A 19338-nucleotide genomic window follows, 5' to 3' on the forward strand; every position below is an offset into this window, starting at 1 on the left:
AGTTACTCGACGATAACAACAACAGAATGCTCTTGTATCGAAATACAGGCACCAGAAAGCACTGGTGGAGGTAAACTGGTGTAACAATTTACAACCAAGTTGAACTCTTTGTGGCTTGAGGAAAAGTTACATCTGCTATGTTTCGCCACTGAAAACAGGGAGTTCACAAAGGCAGTATGTCGCTAGATTTGGCAACACTTTTGTTATAAGTGTGAACCATGCTTTAAACACATAAAAAACTCCCACTTTACGTCCAAAACCCTAATCCAATTTTCTTTCCAAACCTCCCATGAAACCTACGTCAAGAGCCCTCTAACAGTATTACTTCGCTTCCGACATACCCTGTCAACCACCCATTCTCACTTACTAAGAGCGTGTATTCGGTTACCAGCAGTGTCCAGCCGTCGTATCGTGAGCATTACCATATTCATCAACAGATCTTGCGTAGTTTTAACTTCCTATAAAAATTCATGCAGGTTGAAACGCGCTGTAATGACTGCTGACAATCAGTCTTTATAACTGGTGAAAGAAATGATCAATAAAAGAAAAAAAAAGGAACACTGTGTGTTGATCCTGTGCATACACAACAACACACCTGCAAATTACGTCAACAGATAGAGGCTGGATCTGTGAATACATATATTTTGTATTGATGAATGTTTCTAGTTAAATGAAGTATAAGTAATTATTTTTATTTGTCAACTACTTATACCACCCAGTATTAATGTTTAGTATGCTTTTAGAGTAGCTGGAAAATACCAATTGAACCTATAATAAAAAAAAGTAGACTTCTTGCCGCTAAAGGATTACCTGTTTGTTGGGTCTGATGATATTTCCCCAACTTTCTTTAATTTTAAGGAAATAAAATGGGTAAACCCTTTCTCTGTATATTCAGTTGTAGATATATACCCTTGCATCATGCTTGGTGACTTCTCTGTGCAGTTTGGCAACAACGCATTGTGCCATAACGTCGAGTAAATCCCAGGTTGTGTTGACAGAAGTCACTTAACAGTAACAGGAAGGTCGTTGCAGTGCAGTATGGATCGTGGGAATTTAACGCTAAGCAGAATTTGTGTGCATGCTTTGATGCGAGATATGTCGTATATGATTTTTGGATTTACGTTTAGGTCAGTTATAAGCTGACTTCTTTCTGCGTAATATAGCCGCGCTGTTTTCCAGTTTATGTGTTATTAAGATGGAATTCGTTATTGGAGGGACAGCAGCGATCGGAGCAGGTTTCTTTACGAATCCTTTAGAAGTCGTAAAGACACGTCTTCAACTTCAGGGAGAATTAAAAGCTCGTGGACTGTATGCAGTACATTATAGAAATTTCTTCCACGCTTTTTACGCGGTAGCGAAGTCTGACGGCATCCTGGCGCTCCAAAAAGGTTTAGTTCCTGCCTTGTGGTATCAGTTGTTCCTCAATGGAGTTAGGTTAGGAACATACCAGTTTGCAGAAGAACGCGGGTGGACTCTGGTATCCGGGCGTTCGGAGGTATCTGCAGCAAAGTGTGTTGTTGTTGGAGCTTTTGCTGGATGTATGGGCGCATTTAGCGGAAGTCCCTTTTACCTGGTAAGGAACTTAGTAATAATCGACATCAAACTTAGGGTACAAAAAATTGTCTGTGTATTAATTTAAATGTTTAATCATTGTATAAAATTGTAATCAGAATTAATGTATTTAAAATGTACACAGCGCTCCTTTGGCTTTAACGTAACCACTAACCACGCGATTTTTCACAGCGATTTTCGGAACTCAGGGACCTTTTTCATATGACTGTTCTAGGTGAAAGTTTGCTGGGCGGTCCAGACAATGTTAAGATTGAACATCGCCAAAATAAAGAGCATTTTAATTTTGCGTTATTGTTGTTTGTTGGGGACAGTGAACCAAACTCGTTGTTTAGTACCATAGCTGCGCTGTTTATGGGGGTGGGCTTTCAAGTAAAATGTCGCCAGTAAGTTTCTCTGTAATTAGTTCCATGCAAACTTGTTTCCCAACCTCTAAGTCCATGTCATAATTTCCATGTTTGCCACAACTAATTAGATCTAGGCTATAACACCATTCACTGATAGTGATCAGTACACAGGAAATAGAAAACATTACTGCGAATTGTGCGGTTTGCAGCCATGTAGATGTTAACTTGTCAGTACTACTTCACTTTTCGAGTTTGTGGTCTTCAGTCTGAAGACTGGTTTGATGGCAGTCTCCGCACTAGCCTATCCAGTGCAAGCCTTTTCATCTTTGCATAACTAATTCACCCTATATACTTCAGAACCCGTTTTCTATGCTAAAGGCATGTTCTACCTCTACAATTTTAACCCCACCCCCTCCACTTAAACACTCTTTGACAATTCCTTCATGTTCCAGTATATGCCTTATCACCCAGTTGATCTGTTAACTTATTAAAATTATGCCATAATTTCTTTTTCTCCCCCTGTCCGGTTACTTATTTCCTCCATAGTCTGCCGATTTACCCATCTAGTCAGCAGCTTTCTTCTGTAGCATTACATTTCAGAAGTCTTGTTTTGTGTCAATAATTTATCATTTGCATTACAGGCATACAAGAGTACATTAAAGACAAATAGGTCCTCTGTTAGCCCAAGACCAAACACTTAATTCTATATTCAGTCTTCATAAATTACTTTTTCTCAGGAACACTTTTCTTGCTATTGCCTATCTTTTAAGTTCAATCTAATTCAAACGTCAGTAGTTATGTGATTCAACTATGGGTACTTTCAATTACCTTTGTTTCAGTTTTGTTGTTATTTATTTGTGTTAAGACATCCATTCTGCAAGGTGGTGGTTCTTCTGGAAAACCTATGATTCTCAGAGAATTAAATTTTACTTGGAAAAATCAAGAAAACCCCACGAAATTTCATAAAATCTCAGGGAATTCTGTGTTTTTAATGAAGAATTGAAATTTAATTTTATTCAGTTTTATAAATTACAAATTTTAAAATACAAAATATTTCAAAGTTCATTAATTATGTGGATATTATTCCATACAAAATATCGATGTTTAAAAATTCTGGTTAAACTACTTTTTATTGGTTCACCCTGATTCTGTTCTACTCCTCTTCCAACTTATTTACTGTCTCGAACAGTATGACAGTGTCCTCGGGAAGCCTCAGAGTTTTTATTTCTTCTCGTAGTACTTTCTTTCCAGAGTTCTAATTAATATCATTTACTGCTTGCTCATTGTTTATATTGAATAACATTAGGAATACGTTACAAACTTGGCTCACAGCTGTCTCAACTACTGCTTCCATGTTCTGTCCTTTGACTCAAGTAACTGCAGTCTGGTTTCTGTACAAACTGTGGACAACCTTTCACTTCCTGTGTTTCATCCATGCTTCTGTGAAAATTTTATAAGGCAGGTCAAGTTGACTTATGGTTACTGGTTTTCATCTTAATCCTGTGATGTAATGGTGTGGCATGTGACATCAGGTTACAGAAACGGTTGTAAGAAAAGTTGTGATGGACATTGTGCTGTCAGGTGTCCATGTTTTGCTGTTTCTTAGAAGTATGACATTAATGTGTTTCATTTCTCAGAAGTGTATAACAAAGTTCCATGTTCTAATTATATAATTTATTTCACTGCTTGTACACGATGTAAGCGTTTTGTGGACCTGATACACATGGTTTTCTTTCCAAATTGTATTTCGAGCGAGATGACTAAGAAGTGTTAATGCACTGAGCTTGCATCTGGGAGGAACATGGTTCATACCCTGTCCAGTCATCTTAATTTCTCTTTTCCCAAGTTGCTAAGGTGAAAGCTGCGAGAGTTCCTTTGACAAAACCTAGGCCAACTTCTTGCCCTACCCTCACTGAATCCTGTCCTCCTTAGTTTATGCTTATACATTAGGTTGGTGTGTAAGTTCATAGCATAGGTTTTTGTGCATGTTGGTTTTCTGGTTGCTATAGGTATATTTATTGATTGTCAGTTTTTTTATTTGTAGTTCATTGTTGCTATTTGAGTTCACATATTGTCATTGTCATTTGGAGATAGTGAAGGGAGCTGCGGATGCTATAAAATCAAGTGCCATGTGGAAAAATCGGAACGTGTTGGATGTATTCTTCAGTTTGAGTTCAGTGGAAGTGTGACAGCAGTGGAGGCAGCCACAAATATTTGTGCCATGTATGGGGATAATTCCATTGGACACAGCATGGCAAGAAAATTATTTTCTCATTTTAAGGAGGGTTATGTTGACATTAATGACTCTCCACATAGGAAGATCTTCGAGGTATGATGATCATTTGAACACATTGATTCACTTCATTGTACTCGAGAACTGTCAAATGTGATGAACTGTGATCATTGTACCATCGTGTGACATTTGCTTGCAGTGGGGAAAATTGGGTGTATGAGTACTGCATGTTCTAAGCCAAAATCACAAAAATCAGCATTGGCCACATGCGCGTGTCTGCTTGCTCGTCATCAATTGGCCCAGGTACGACACCGGCCATTCCTATCCTCTATAGTTACTGGTGACGAAGAATGATGTCGTTATGCTAACATCAGGAAAAGAAAGGTATGGTTGAGTTTAAACAAAGAAGCAACTCCCCACACAAAGACCTACGCACATCTGCAAAAGTAATGTTATGCATATGGTGGAACAGCAACAGTGTGGGGTACTATGGATTGTTGCCCTGAGGTGTAACCATCGCTGCTGACATTTACTGTTGACGACTGAAATGTCTTGCAGATGCAGTTCAAGAAAAGTGATCAGGAAGACTGAAGTGAAGCTGTTCCATAGCAACGTGTGCCAACACTCTGCTAGAGGGACAAAAAACACTATACAGTAATTTGGTTGGGAAATCATTCCACACCCATTTTATTTACCACCCCAAGATTTTCATCTCTCTATCGATTGACCTTCATCTAACTTTCTTTCTGGATGAAAATGTACTCCAAAACATTGGTTGACGAGTTCTTCGCTTCAGAATCATGTGATTTCTGCAGTAGCAGAATCGAAAAATTATTCCATCATTCAGACTGTTATAAATAGTGAAGGAGAATATGTTGTCGATGACTAAAGTCTCTGTTATGTGCACCTGTTGTGTTTATTAATCTTACAGAAAAATGCTACAGACCTTTGCACCAACCTAGTATTACTTCTGTAGTCTAATATTTTCATCATATCCTTTACTATTTTGTCGAGTAATCAGTGCCTAAACAAATGAATCAATTAAACTTGTGCAACAATGAGGGAACATATTTTTGTGCATTTATTTTATTTTTTGGAATGTAGATTGTATGGCAGGCTTATCTGTAGTGTTGTGCAAAATATAAGTTAGCTGGAAAGGATAATTTGGTTGAGTCTGCTAAATGGTGTTGGAGATTGCTGTTGATGTGCTCTTGCATTTTTCACGTGTCATATTTCACTATGTCCAATGTGTGTGTGTGTGTGTGTGTGTGTGTGTGTGTGTGTGTGTGTGTGCGCGTGCGCGTGCGTGCTAACTGTTTATATGTTTTATCAATGTGTTTGTTCTGAACTCGGTTATATTTCATATATAATAACTATTAAAACATGCATGTTTGCGTTAACGTAACTATGGTAGCATTGAAATTTTAAGAATAATAAAATAATGTGAGCAGCTTTCCTGCACAGATTGCAGGAGAGGTTAAGAAACAAGGGGCATCGCATAATTAGGTCTATAACAATGCATAAAAGATTAAATTAGTTAATCTGAAACTGCTTGAGTAACCACATTTAAAAAACTAAAAAGATCTTCAGGAACAGCGAAAAATGTAATTCATGCTTCTGTCACTCCCAGTTGTTATACTTGCTTAGCAGCTATGTGGCATGACCTTTGCTTGGTGGTTAACGAGTTCTATTTGCAATCAGTTTCAACACCTGTGAAATTTGAGTGTCTATGTAGGCAGTTGACTTGCTTCTCACTCCAATGCACCCCAGACATTCACAGATTAAGAGTTGCTGGCCAGCCTATGTTGTTGAAATATTTCTTTACCATGAGACAGATTTTTGTTCATGAGAGCATCTTGCTAAGAATGCGCATTGTAGCCCGTGGAGAACAAGACTGCACCAATGGGTGTTTGTAGTACCTCATAGTGGGCATTACCGTAACAGTATTTCTCGGGTCTATAATACACGACACTTCAGTATGACCTTTGAAGATGGTGCCTTTCCGCACCAGGTCTCCACCACCCCTAATCATCATCTTGGGATGTTTGTGTGAATGTATGGATACTATTTCCCATTGAGATGAATATATACGATTAGTCATCTTGTAAACTGAACCAGTGTCCATCTGTGAAGAGCACATTCATCTATTCATTCATGGTCAAATCTCTTGCTGATTCACCATAAACAGGCTCATCGTTACGTTGCTGTAAGCTGGACATATACATACGGCCAGACAGCCGGCATACAGATAAAATCTTTGGAGCTTCTGATCTGCAATTCATTGGGAACATGCACTTATTGAAGCATCTATAAACTGGGGTTTCTCAGAGTTGTTGAGTGTATTTGATTTGTATTGGTTTACAATTAATGTTTTCTTTTTGCCAGAACCATTGGCAAATAATTGAACTGTCTGTGGCTGGTGTCAAGGGTAAGTGTGTGTTATTCTGTAAAACAAGATCAATATAGCATTTTGTGGTCATTTCAGCAAGCAACTAGTCTCCTTGCTACAGAAAAGGAAATCCAACTGATATCTTTGGCTCTAGTTTTCTTTACTAACTTGAATCGTATGTCTGCTGCAAGCAGAAGGTGCTATTAACCTAGGATTCTAGTTTGTGGGGATATGTCATCTACAGTGAATACTAATTATTTGTCAGTTTTTCAGACTATACTTTCGGAAGCTTTTAGACAGTTGTGTATGTGCTAAACTACTCGCTATTTATATTTAATGAGAAAAGTAAAATTTTTTGTTTGCACTGTGACATTAATTTTTGCTGTAAGATAAAAGAAGAATGGGTGATTTGAAATTAATTGTAAATTTTAGTGGCCCATACTACAGACCAGAAGTTGAAATGACCGTGCCAGCAGGAACATGAGTGACAGTGCTGTGCAGACTGCCAAAGCCAGTATGATTCTGAGCCAACTAAGAAAAACTGAGAGAAAAAGATGGTAAGATGAGTAAGGGTAGCCCAGTTTCTCAAGAGTTGTGTGTTGTTAGTAGTTACATCTTATGTTGAAAGTAGTTGACAGAATAAAAGTTAAAACCTTGGTGATAACTGAAATAGCCTTAACAAGAGGGGAAGCATAGCTTAGATGAAGCTGAGGGGCAGTTGGGCATAACTGTTGAAGGAATTATTCCAACATTGACATGAAATTGTCATGGATGTCATAGGATACCTGAATTGGACGAGTGAGTCCTGCTGTTTACAAATAACATTTCTGTGAGTTGAAAACTTTGCTAGTATCATTAGGTTGCCAAAAGGAGCATCTTGATGTATGATGATAGTGGCAATATGGACTGGTGTTTCTCCATGTTTTTAACTTTCCAAGTATATGTTGTGTTTATTGATCATAGTATAATTAAAAAAAAATTAAGAACTTCAGCAAAACTGCATAAATGTTTGCTGTTGTTTCCTCTGTGACTAAAGAAGCAGTTGATCAATTTCACTACCATTGGAGAGGATTGTGTTATTTTGTATTTCAAGATATTAGTAGTAGATATAAATCGTACTCAAATCTTGGTGTGCTGTTTATTTGCAGATGTTTATTTTGTGATATTTTGGCACTGGATCTTATTGTACTTATTTGATGCTATTATAGTGTCTTGAGTGGTGAAATGAATCTAGGTTCATAGAACAGTGTTCTACCATATTAAATATTTTGAAATTGGGTCCAGTAACTCTGTAACATGCCAGAATAGTCATAGTTACTATCACATGTTTCTGAACAAGCAATAAAAAGATCACAAGGGGAGGGGGGAGGGAGAAGGGGGGGGAGAGAGAGGGGGGGGGGAGTGGATAGGGCACAATTGTTGGGTAAGACAAATAAACAAAACATTTAATGCAAGGGAGTTGGTTATTCTTAACTTTGATCATCTGATAACAAGGAGAAAATGTGTGCTATGCAGCATACTCAAATTTAAAGGCCTTTTGTTGTTGCTCGTTTTAGATGGAATGTCTTTGTGGAAAATAATAAATTTGCTCAGGTGGTTCTGTAACTGTCGATGGTTACATATTAGTGTGAGGCAAGTGAATGTTAAGTCTGCAGCCCCCAACTAAAAGAATCACATATGTTTTCTTATTAATCAGGAATGAAAGAAAGTCGACCAAGAATAAAGTGCCTTCACTGATTTTCTTCTTCACCTTACTCGTAAGCCTAAAAGTACTGTTGTAATATTACACATATGAGTTGTATATACCTTATTAATAAAAAGATAAAAAATAGTACTCTCGGTAGTTCATGCCATAACATGTTAATGGACCTACTTTTAATTAGGCATATTTGATCATTCTTTATCAGAGTTCAGTTTAAATTTCTACACAGATTTCTTGTCCTTGGCTCAGTGATATCAACTGTGAGATCTTTTTATCTCCTACTGCCGGTAGATAAAAGAGCACTTAGCATGCTGCAGACAATTTTAAACTCTTGGTTGTGTAACACAAGGCTGAAGAGTACCAAGGAAAATTGCTTCATACGCATTCCATTTTTCAATTGTTGGGTTAATCTACTGCAGATCTGAAGCTGCAGTTTATTGGCCTTTAAGCTGAATATTACCCGTGCCTCTTAAGCCTTTCATCTCTTGCATTGTAAAGAATGCAGTAATCCTGTGTAATCCGACCTTCAGCCTTGGACTCATCTGTTAGAAGGCTATTCCTTACAATATCCCGTGATGGTAGTCATTTAATCTTAAGAGGACTACAAAAGCTGCAGCTCTGCCTTTCAGTATTAACATCATAGACCATCAATGTCAACAAGAATAAAACAGAAGTGATTGAAATGTGATGCTACAGAACAACACTGAACATTATATGAGTACATCAAATAACTAATGAGGATGTACTGAATTGAATTACAGGGAAGAAAGAAATTTATGGTACAACTGGACTAAAAGAAGCGATTGGTTGACAGTACATATCCTGAGGCATCAAGACAGAGCTAATTTGGTAACTGGTGGAAATGAAGGGGATTATAAATGTGGAGAGAAATCAAGGCTTGACTCCAGTAAGGAAGTTAAACTGGATGTAGGTGAGAATAGTTACTCAAAGGTGCAGAAACATATAAAGGATAAACTAGTGTGAGAGCAGCATCAAACTAGACTTTGATGACACTGACATACCGTCCCTCTTTTTTAAGATGTACCACGCAGTGGATACATTCGCAGAGTTTAATGATAAGTCCTTAATGGCTTTCAGACTCGCAAGATTTTCAGAAATAGGCTGAGGAACAAGAACACAAGGGTGAGATTGGGTTGCCAAAAGTAACTTTTAAATCTTCTTAAATGAGTATGATTAAAAATGCACTTGCTTACAAAAAAAGGCAGTAGTTACTCTGATCATACCAATATCACTAGGTAGAATTAACATCTTTCTGAATCATGACATTTAAAAGAAATGGAGACGAAAGTAAATAGAAGGACCCTTACTGTCAGTGAGATAGGCATTAATAGTTTAGTGCAATAGGTGAAGTTAAGAAGTTACATTGGCATAGGGAGACTATCTATGAGGAGCAAAGGTAGAATACATAAAAAGAAGTGTAAAGATAGAACAGCAATTTCATCTAAATCCAAAACCATCTAAAAAGTTTGCTAAACTCCATACATTGCAAAACAAAAGCATGTAGCAGAAACAATCTCAAAGATTAGAGAAATCTGTGCAATAGTATGAGTTTTGATTATGTAAAGGCCAAGTTTATGTGGCAAATTTAAAGTGTACTTGCCACATGTGGGGTGTTTACAATGGTCCTCCCTGACCTGAGTTTTGTTTTGTATGGACTTGATGAGTGGTTTTAGGCTATCTCCTGGTGTTTTTCACACCACCCCTTGGTCCCTGCCATCCACAACCTTCACACCAGTCCTGACCGTGCAACTCGTTGTATTGATTTCTTTTGGGTTCCTGGCCACATGGGTATCGTGGGTGCATGGTGTGTGTGTGTGTGTGTGTGTGTGTGTGTGTGTGTGTGTGTGTGTGTGTGTGTGTGTGTGTGTGTGTGTGTGTGTCAGAACTTCCTGCCCCCCCCCCACACACGCGCACAGCGCCAGCGCGCCTTATCAGTGTTGCGCAATCTTGATTTTCCAGCAACACGGGCCTAGTAATACTAGGGCCCGTGTTGCCCGGCAGCCTCGCTCAGCGGCTAAGTCCGCTTCAAGGTCACACGCCTTGCACAGCAGCATAAGGGGATTTCACACAGCCATGGAAATAACCCACCCACCTCCCCAGGGGTCGTAACCCCTGCAACCCACACAAGAGAAAGATGCTTCAGTAGCTGATAAGAATTTTTTTTGGGATATGGATCTTTATTAACAATGATAATATACAGTAATATCGCCTTGAACTTTAATATGCTTTGTTAATACACCATCAATCTTGGCCCAGGGACGGATTTGCAACTTCACATCAAATTTGTTTTCACTCTGTCTTGGGCCAGCTCATGGAGCTTCGTGCAATTAACGAGATCCTGCCATACCACATATCATTCTTTCTTCTGCTGCTCCTGGAAGGAATCTACCATCCTCTGTTGCCTTCGTATTGCTCGTACTAGGGAGACCCATTAACACTTTCGCTGCGGCATCGGTGCAGGCGTGCAACGCTCAAGTGCGGCCCGGCAACGTGCGAGTGCGGGCCGGTAACACTCTGAAACGGCAGGCACCGCTCGGAGCCGACGCTCATAAGCACACCTGAGCTACACGCTGACGTCAAGACCTTGTAAGATCTGTAGGCTCATGTTCTATACCGACTTAATGATGACACCTTTACTTCAAATAAGCTTCGACTGTATTGTAGTCATGTTTTGAAGTCTGTTTGCTGTCTGACACCTATAGGGGTCACACAGGCATCATTCAAATGTTTATTAGCCGCCATTACGAACAATATACGTTCGATAACTGACCACACAAAACAAAACTTTATACGCTATGATGCTTGCTTAGACTCTGCAACTAGACAGTGAGCGCGGACGCTTATAAGCGTCAGCCGCACTGGCTCGTGGCTTGTTGTGACGCTTATAGGCGTCAGTCGCAGCGAAAGTGTTAATGTACCTACCCTACCCTACCCTACCCTACCCTTCCCCCCCCCCCCCCCCTCCCTCCCAACACCCAAACTATAGCCGTACTTGAAAATGGGCTCAACTTTGCGCTAGCACCTGCAAGTCTCCCATTCACTAAAATATGATCTTTAGTAGAACAGGCAGTCTGAGGTCTACCAGAAGACAAGGCTGCAGAACTCAGGAGGGAAACATACCGAATTCTTTCAAGAGCAACACCGGCCAGAAGCAACATCTCTGGAGCAGAAAGGACAGCACTGCGCAACCTTAGAGAAAATGCAGAGAGAGTTCTCCCCACTGACAAGGGCAACACTATTGTCATTCTTGAGAGACATGTCTATGAACAGAAGATGCTGCAATTATTAGAAAATCAAGCATATCAGAAAATTAACCCTTGAGTGGCCCCTCCTGTGTATAAAGTATGCCAACCAAAAATGGTTCCTTTGTAGTTCCACAACTGCAAAACCATCCAGGTGAAACAGCTATAATTGTGTTGTCATACGTCCAAGTGAGCAGCAGTAATATAAATACAAAGTGAGTTAGGGGAGAGAGAATTTTCGATCTGTGCAAAAAAAAAAAAAAAAAAAAAAAAAAAAAACCCTGATTACGAACTAGCAACTGGCTAGGATCTGAGGCAACTGCTCTGTTAATGCTTAGAGTGGGTCATTGCTGTCTCTGTAACACCTGTTCTCGGCAACGGAGTGTTATAGTGAAAATTTATTTCATTATGTTTGATATAATAGTGTTTTAGTTCATATTATGTAACTTTATATTCTCATTGTTTAAATAAACTAAGATTAAACTGTGATTTTGATTCTATACATGTGTACAAAGCGCACCGTGCGCTCACTCATGTTATGAAAAATAGCACGCCCACTCGAGGGTTAAAACAGACATGAGTAAAAAGATACAAGAAAGCAACCTCAACTTGCTGAAAAAATGGTGCACTTTGCCAATGCGTGGCAATATCATCGAGGATATATGGACAGGATGCAACTAATAATTAGCAACATGAGGGCACTGATGTATCCTCTGAATCTGGTGGACCTGCTACGACCCTTTGTGGGCAAATGTGCACACCACATCTGGAATTAAATGGACTTCATTGGCTGGCTAAAGGAGCTAACTTTACAAGAATCCAACATCATGGTCAGTTTTGATGTCTTGTCACTATTTACATAAGCCCCCTGGAAAATTCTATCAGCTTAATCAGTGAGAAATTGGGGGCAGAACTGACAACTTTCCAGGCATCTGTTAACATTGACCTACTTTGTTGCAAATGACCAATACTACAAGCAGACTGACAGAGTGGCCAAAGGGAGCCATCTCTCTCTGGTGGAGCCAGTTGATTCATGTAGAGTTTCGAAGCAGTAGACTTGGGAGCCACTGAACTGAAATCCGAATGTTTCTTCCGATATATGGATGACACATTTGTAGTCTGACCACATGGGAAGGACCAACTACAAATATTTCTAAAACGTCTAAATTCAATCCATAACAACATATGGTTCACTGTGGAAATCAAGAAGAATGGAAAGCTACCCTTTCTTGATGTCCTACTGCAGCACAGGTCAGATGGCGTGCTAGATCGCAATGTCACCGCAAGGTCACACACACTGACCTTTACTTACATACTTCCTGCTGCCACCATCCAGCTCAGATAAACGGAGTGCTTAACACCTTGGTACACAGAGCACATATGTTATCCGATGAAGTAAATCTTATCAACAGAACTCCAACACCTGGAGACTGTGTTCCACAAGAATGGATAAGGCAATCGCCAAATAGAAAGGGTCTTCCAATGACAGAAGTGCGGTAGAGACCAAGATGAAGAACAAATGAATGAAGAGGAAAAAAAGGCCTGGCGTTTCTAGCTTTTGCAGGCAATGTGTCGTCCAAAAGAGGGAGACTACTGAGACAACACAAGAGGAACAGTCTTCCAACCAATGGCTAAGACATGCACTTTACTAGGACTGATGAAAGACAATGTTGGCCTCAAGAAAGTGGGCTTATACAAAATTCTTTGTGTCTGTGACAAATCCAATATTGGCCAAACCAGTTGTGTGATGGAAGATCAATGCAAAGATCACTGACACTACACCTGCCTAGGCCAACCAAGTCAATCTGCCCTAGTAGAAGATTGGACACACAGTGAATTATGATGAGACAGAAGTACTGGCCTCCAGAAGTAACTACTGGGACTGCATCTTCAAACAGGCCATATAAATTCGCATAACAGACAACTTCATCCACAGGGATACTGGTTACCAACTCAGTAAGCCGTGGGAACCAATACTAAGCTCTACCAACGAGCAGCAGTGTAAGCAGATAGGAGATAATTCCATCATGGCCACAGAAGAGCTACTGCCCCCCCCCACCCCCCACCTATCGCAGCCTCTGCTTGCCCCCACCACCAAACACACCGCACACTGTCGGCGCACAAAATCACACCTGGACTCAAAATAGATAAATAATAGTGGCAGAGAATGGGCAGACCATTGCATCAGCACCACCTGATGATGGTGGGACAGTTATTCACTGAAATGTCAAGGACATTAAACGATCATATCCAGCGGGACACCTGAGAACCCTTCGAACAGCAGATACATGGGGAAAGCCTCAGATCATGGAAGATATAATTAATTTACTTTAAAAAGTCCTCATAATTTAGTTGGTTGATTTTTAGAGAGGGAGGCGGGGGGGGAGGGGGTTCCAAAGAGTGAAGTCATCAGTCTCACGATCTCGGGTGGCAGAAACTAAGGGAGGAACAACAACTATTGCAATCTGACCAATTGAAAGAGTTAAAGGGGCAAACAAAGAGGCAGAAGGAACTTTGGCGTGCCAAGAAGAGTAAAGATCAGGATGGGGGGGGGGGCGTGGGTTTGGGGAGGGGGGCTGTTAAAGTGACAGAAAGGGGCATCCCAGAGGCACTATGTACAATGGGGCAATGGCATACCTCCCGGCCCATCCAGCTCCCCACACTGTACTATGAAACAACAACAGGGATGACACCAGAGGAAGTACACACAAGACAAAAGAAAAGGGGAACAAAACAGCTCAGTAGACCATACAGAACAGAGGGAAAAAGGGAAGGGCAAACCCGGCCAGTGTGGAGGCAAGGCCAATGGCCTCCCAAACAAACGCTAACCAAGGGACTCCTATTCCAGAAGGAAATTCAAGTACTTAAAGCTCGGAGGACAAACCACTTCCGTGAAGAAAACTGAGGATGACTGTATCCCTGGGAGAGTCGTCCTGTAACATCTGCAACAAGGAGAGTGGAAGGGCCGAAGGGGGGGGGGGGGGGGCAGTCCAGCAACATCTGGATCACCATCACCCATTCGAGTTTCAAGGAAGTATGCCTGGAAACAGCCACATGGAAAGGACAGACTACAAATATTTCTACAACACTTAAATTCAGTCCATAACAACATATGGTTCACTATGGAAATTGAGAAAGTTAGACAACTACCCTTTCTTGATGTCCAGGTGCAGCGCATGTCAGATAGCTCGCTAGGTCAGTGTGTACTGCAAGACCACACATGCTAAACTGTACCTAAGTGCTTCCAGCTGCCTCCATCTGGCTCAGCTAAATGGACTTTGGTACAAAGAGCACGTATGATCTCCGACGAGGAAAAACTATCAACGGAACTCAAACACCTAGAGACTGTGTTAGGGAAGAATGGATCAAAGGGTATTCCAAACAGAAGTGCATTAGGGACCAAGATAAGGAAAGAAGAGCAATAAGGCCTGGCATTTCTACCGTTTGTAGGCAACATGTTGCCCAATATAGGGAGACTATTGAGGCAGTACAAGATTAATTCAGTCTTCCAGCCACTGGCTAAGATGCATGCCTTACTAGGAATGGTGAAAGATGATGTTAGCCTCAAGAAAGCGGGCGTACACAATATGCCGTGTGACTGTGGCAAGTCATATATTGACCAAACAATTCATATGGTGGAAGATCGATGTAAAGAAAGCTAACGCTACACCTGCTAGGCCAACCAAGCTAATCTGTCCTAGCAGAACATTGCATAGACACTGGACACACAGTGAATTATGATGAGACAAAAGTAATGGCCTTCACAAATAACTACTGGGACTGCACCTTCAAAGAGGCAATAGAAACCCACATAACTACTTCATAAACAGGGACATTGGTTACCAACTCAGTAAGGCCTGGGAACCAATACTAAGCTCTATCAAGGAGCAGTGGTGCAAGCAGACACAAGATAATTCCACCACGGCTGCCAAGAGATACTGTGCCCACCACCACCACCTACCACAGCCACTTCCCTCACCACTGAACCCACTGTGTGCTATCTGTGCATGGAATTGCACCTGGACCCATGAGAGATAAATACTAATGGCAGAGAGCAGACAGACAATTGCATCAGCACCACCTGATGATGGTGGAACAGTTATTTGCTAACATATCACGGGCATTTGACGATCGTATCTGTTGGACACCCTAGAACCCTTCAAACAACTAATTATCTATCATCCATGAGATATTAATCAATGGAAAAACCTAGTTGGAATAATGACAGTATTTTGAAAAGGATAGATTGCTACTCACCATGTATGGGAGATGTCGAGTTGTAGGTGGGCGCAAAAAAAGACTGTCAAATTATTAAGCTTTCAGGCAAACAGGCCTTCTTCCAAATTAGACAAAACAGACACTCACCTCCGCCATACAGTGAGCAGCAGTCTATCCTTTCCATAATATTGTCATGAAATATTATTCTCTGCATTTGAATCGAAGAAATTTATGTTAAGTTGTTTGTTCAACATAGTATCAAAGCACAAAGTGACTTTTAATATTGCTGCTTCTGAAGTGAAATGTCCTGCGCTTGGTGCAGGTAAAAAAATTTTTTGAGTTACGCATTAGTAAATAATCAATTAAATGATAGAGTAAATTTTGTTGTTATCAGCGCCATTATTGTGCTTTGTGTTAATTGTGTTCCAGTTTGTCAGTGTATATACAAGACATTCTGAAAAATTTAAAGTGGGATGTCATAATTGCTGCTCATGATGTACACTGGGCTTGCAGGTAAAAACGCATCTCCAGTCACAAGCATCTGCAAGTGTTGCTGTTGGTCATCAGCACCATCACAGAGGAATGATAAATGGGTTAAGCAACATATATAAAGAACATGGTATTAGGGGATTGTGGCGTGGCAGCATGGGGGCGATGCCCAGGGCTGCGATTGGTTCTGCCACCCAGTTAGTTTCATTCAATTTGACAAAGGAGTATCTTTCGCAGTATCAGGTATGTCACTGATTAATTTACAAAAAGAAATTGGACAGCTGTGTATTTATATGACCATGGATTTAAACAAGTTATCCAATTCTTATGTGAGATTGTGCGTATGTTCAGTACAGCACTGAGTGGGCCTACAATATTAGCTTTCTACCTTTAGAGGACTGTACATAGTTACAGGTATTGTAGAATACTTTCAGTAATCTATTGATGTATGTGACTAAGGGAATAACTGGTAGACATTTGTGAGAGTATTAACCTTGGACCTGGGAGATAGAGGGGGGGGGGGGGGGGGGGAATACTAGTAAGCTTTCTGCAGTACCAGAATTTGTGCTTTGGAGTTTTGTTTGGTCAGTTTGGTGATACTGTTCAGCAATTTGACTGCTGTGATGAGTAGATCAGCATCCAGTAAGTATGTAATGGCAGTTTGCAGTTGCAAAATGCCCAGAACAGGGATAAAATAAGTGATCTATGAATTACATATGATTGTTTTGTGGTGAATTTAACATTCATTGAAAGTGTAATTTGAAATATATTGCTGATTTGAGAATTTGAAGTATTCGCCTCTAACATATTAATTGTCTTGTTAATGAAAATCTTTGTTGCTGACAGATGTCCGTGTTGTGTATAGGGGAAGTGTAAAAATCGTAATTCATAATTTCAAACTGAACTTTTTATGGATTAATCCTCTCTGTTGATCATATGTTGACTGTGTCTAAGGGGGCAGAATAAAGATAACTGCAAAAACCTACAGAATAATAAAATTTCTCTTATGTGAAGATAATTTCCAAGGCTTAATAAACAAAAGACTCTAAAACTGGAGGAATAAATACAAATGTGAAGTGAATAGTGATTTATCCGCATTCAGTCCTAAATTTTCCATAAAAGTCTTTGAAAGATAGTTTATATTCCTATATGAAAGCCTCCAAAATATTTAGTGAAATATTCATTGATACTAACAAAGGAACCTCTCCATCGCACCCCCCCCCCCCCCCCCCCCCTCCTCAGATTTAGTTATACGTTGGCACAGTGGATAGGCCTTGAAAAACTGAACACAGATCAATTGAGAAAACGGGAAGAAGTTGTGTGGAACTATGAAAAAAATAAGCAAAATATACAAACTGAGTAGTCCATCCACAAGATAGGCAACATCAGGGGTAGTGTGAGCTCAGGAGCGCCGTGGTCCCATGGTTAGCAGCTGCGGAATGAAAGGTCCTTGGTTCAAGTCTTCCCTCGAGTGAAAAGTTTCTTTTTTTATTTTCAGACAATTATCAAAGTTCAGGCACTCACACATAATAAACTTCACTCTCCAAAATTCCAGGACATGTTCAGATTTGCTTGGACATATGCAGGATTTGACGGTCTACACACAGAAAAATTTGAAAATGTTAAAAACATATGTTTTGACAGAGCATAGGGAAAACTGTGCGACTGTGAAACTGTTGCATTCATTTGTTGCAGTTTATGTGACAAACTCTTATGTTTTCATCACTTTTTTGGGAGTGATTATCACATCCACAAGAAAACCTAAATCGGGCAGGGCAGAAGAATCTTTTTACCCATTCGCCAAGTGTACAAGTTAGGTGGGTCGACAACATATTCCTGTCATGTGACGCACATGCCGTCACCAGTGTCGTATAGAATATATCAGACGTGTTTTCCTGTGGAGGAATCGGTTGACCTATGACCTTGCGATCAAATGTTTTCGGTTCCCATTGGAGAGGCACGTCCTTTCGTCTACTAATCGCACGGTTTTGCGGTGCGGTCACAAAACACACACACTAAACTTATTACAGTGAACAGAGACGTCAATGAACGACAGGACAGATCATAACTTTGCGAAAATAAAGAAAGTAAACGTTTCACTTGAGGGAAGACTTGAACCAAGGACCTATCGTTCCACAGCTGCTCACACTGACCACAGGACTGTGCCGCTCCTGTGCTCACACTATCCTTGATGTTGCCTATCTTGTGCATGGCCTACTCAATTTGTATATTTTGCTTATTTTTTTCATAGTTCCACACAACTTCTTCCTGTTTTCTCGATTGATCTGTGTTCAGTTTTTCAAGGCCTATCCACTGTGCCAACTTGTAACTAAATCTGAGGGGGGTGCGATGGGGAGGTTCTCTTGTAGGTAGTAAGCAGATTTGTATGCACTAAAATAACCAAGAATAAGCATGAATCTGTGCACCGAAAATATGGAGTAAAATCGTGGGCCTATTTACTAAAAACTAAATAAACCACCCACTTAGAAGGAACTCCTCAATAAAAATAGGAACTCCTCAATAAAAATAGGAACTCCTCAATAAAAATAGGAACTACTTATGGTTACAAAAGACTAGCTTCGTGAGTAATATTGTCATTTTGCGTATGTGTTGCAATACATTGCTCATATAAGGTCGTTTGTGTTGTTGCCCCTGGATGATAATTACACGAAATATTTGTGAAGATTTGTAAGCAGTGGGTCCTTGGGGTACAAGAACACCGAGAAATAAGTTTAAACAGTTTATTAACAAAAGGCTGATTACGAAACATGCAGCTACATGCACCCATCATCACAGTGTCTGACATCCTAACTGTGGTTAATTACGGTTGTATTGAAGGGCTCCATGGTGAGTTAAGAAAGAGAGACATATTTGCATGCAAGACCAGCTAGTTATATGGCGCACTGTGGATGGCGGCCAGTGGCTTACTCCTCTGTGGCGCACTGCGGCCAGACACACGTCTACTGACCAAGCAAATTGTCAGCATTCCAAGATAGGTCAGCCGGCGAGTGAGTGTTACATAGTGTACAGTTACGTGCAAACCCGTAGGCCCTTACACTCAATATAATTTTTTAGGCTTTCATGGTCCGTCAGTTGGTGCCAAAGTTTTCTCAGTATCCTATTGCCAT

The 19338-nt window shown here is 40.3% G+C and overlaps 1 protein-coding gene across 1 annotated transcript in view; it reads left to right on the plus strand.

The window, feature by feature from the left end:
• Nucleotides 1–977: 977 nt before the first annotated feature.
• The window catches only part of LOC124789297 (solute carrier family 25 member 35-like), a 21798-nt gene continuing 3437 nt past the window's right edge, over nt 978–19338 (plus strand). The window contains exons 1-2 of the mRNA XM_047256610.1: nt 978–1573; nt 16235–16453. Of these exons, the coding sequence (XP_047112566.1) occupies nt 1196–1573; nt 16235–16453 (597 nt within the window). The 5' untranslated portion in view covers nt 978–1195. The remainder of the gene's footprint in view (nt 1574–16234; nt 16454–19338) is intronic.

This window comes from Schistocerca piceifrons, chromosome 3 (genome assembly GCF_021461385.2).
Source record: "Schistocerca piceifrons isolate TAMUIC-IGC-003096 chromosome 3, iqSchPice1.1, whole genome shotgun sequence".
In the NCBI taxonomy this organism is placed as follows: domain Eukaryota; kingdom Metazoa; phylum Arthropoda; class Insecta; order Orthoptera; family Acrididae; genus Schistocerca; species Schistocerca piceifrons.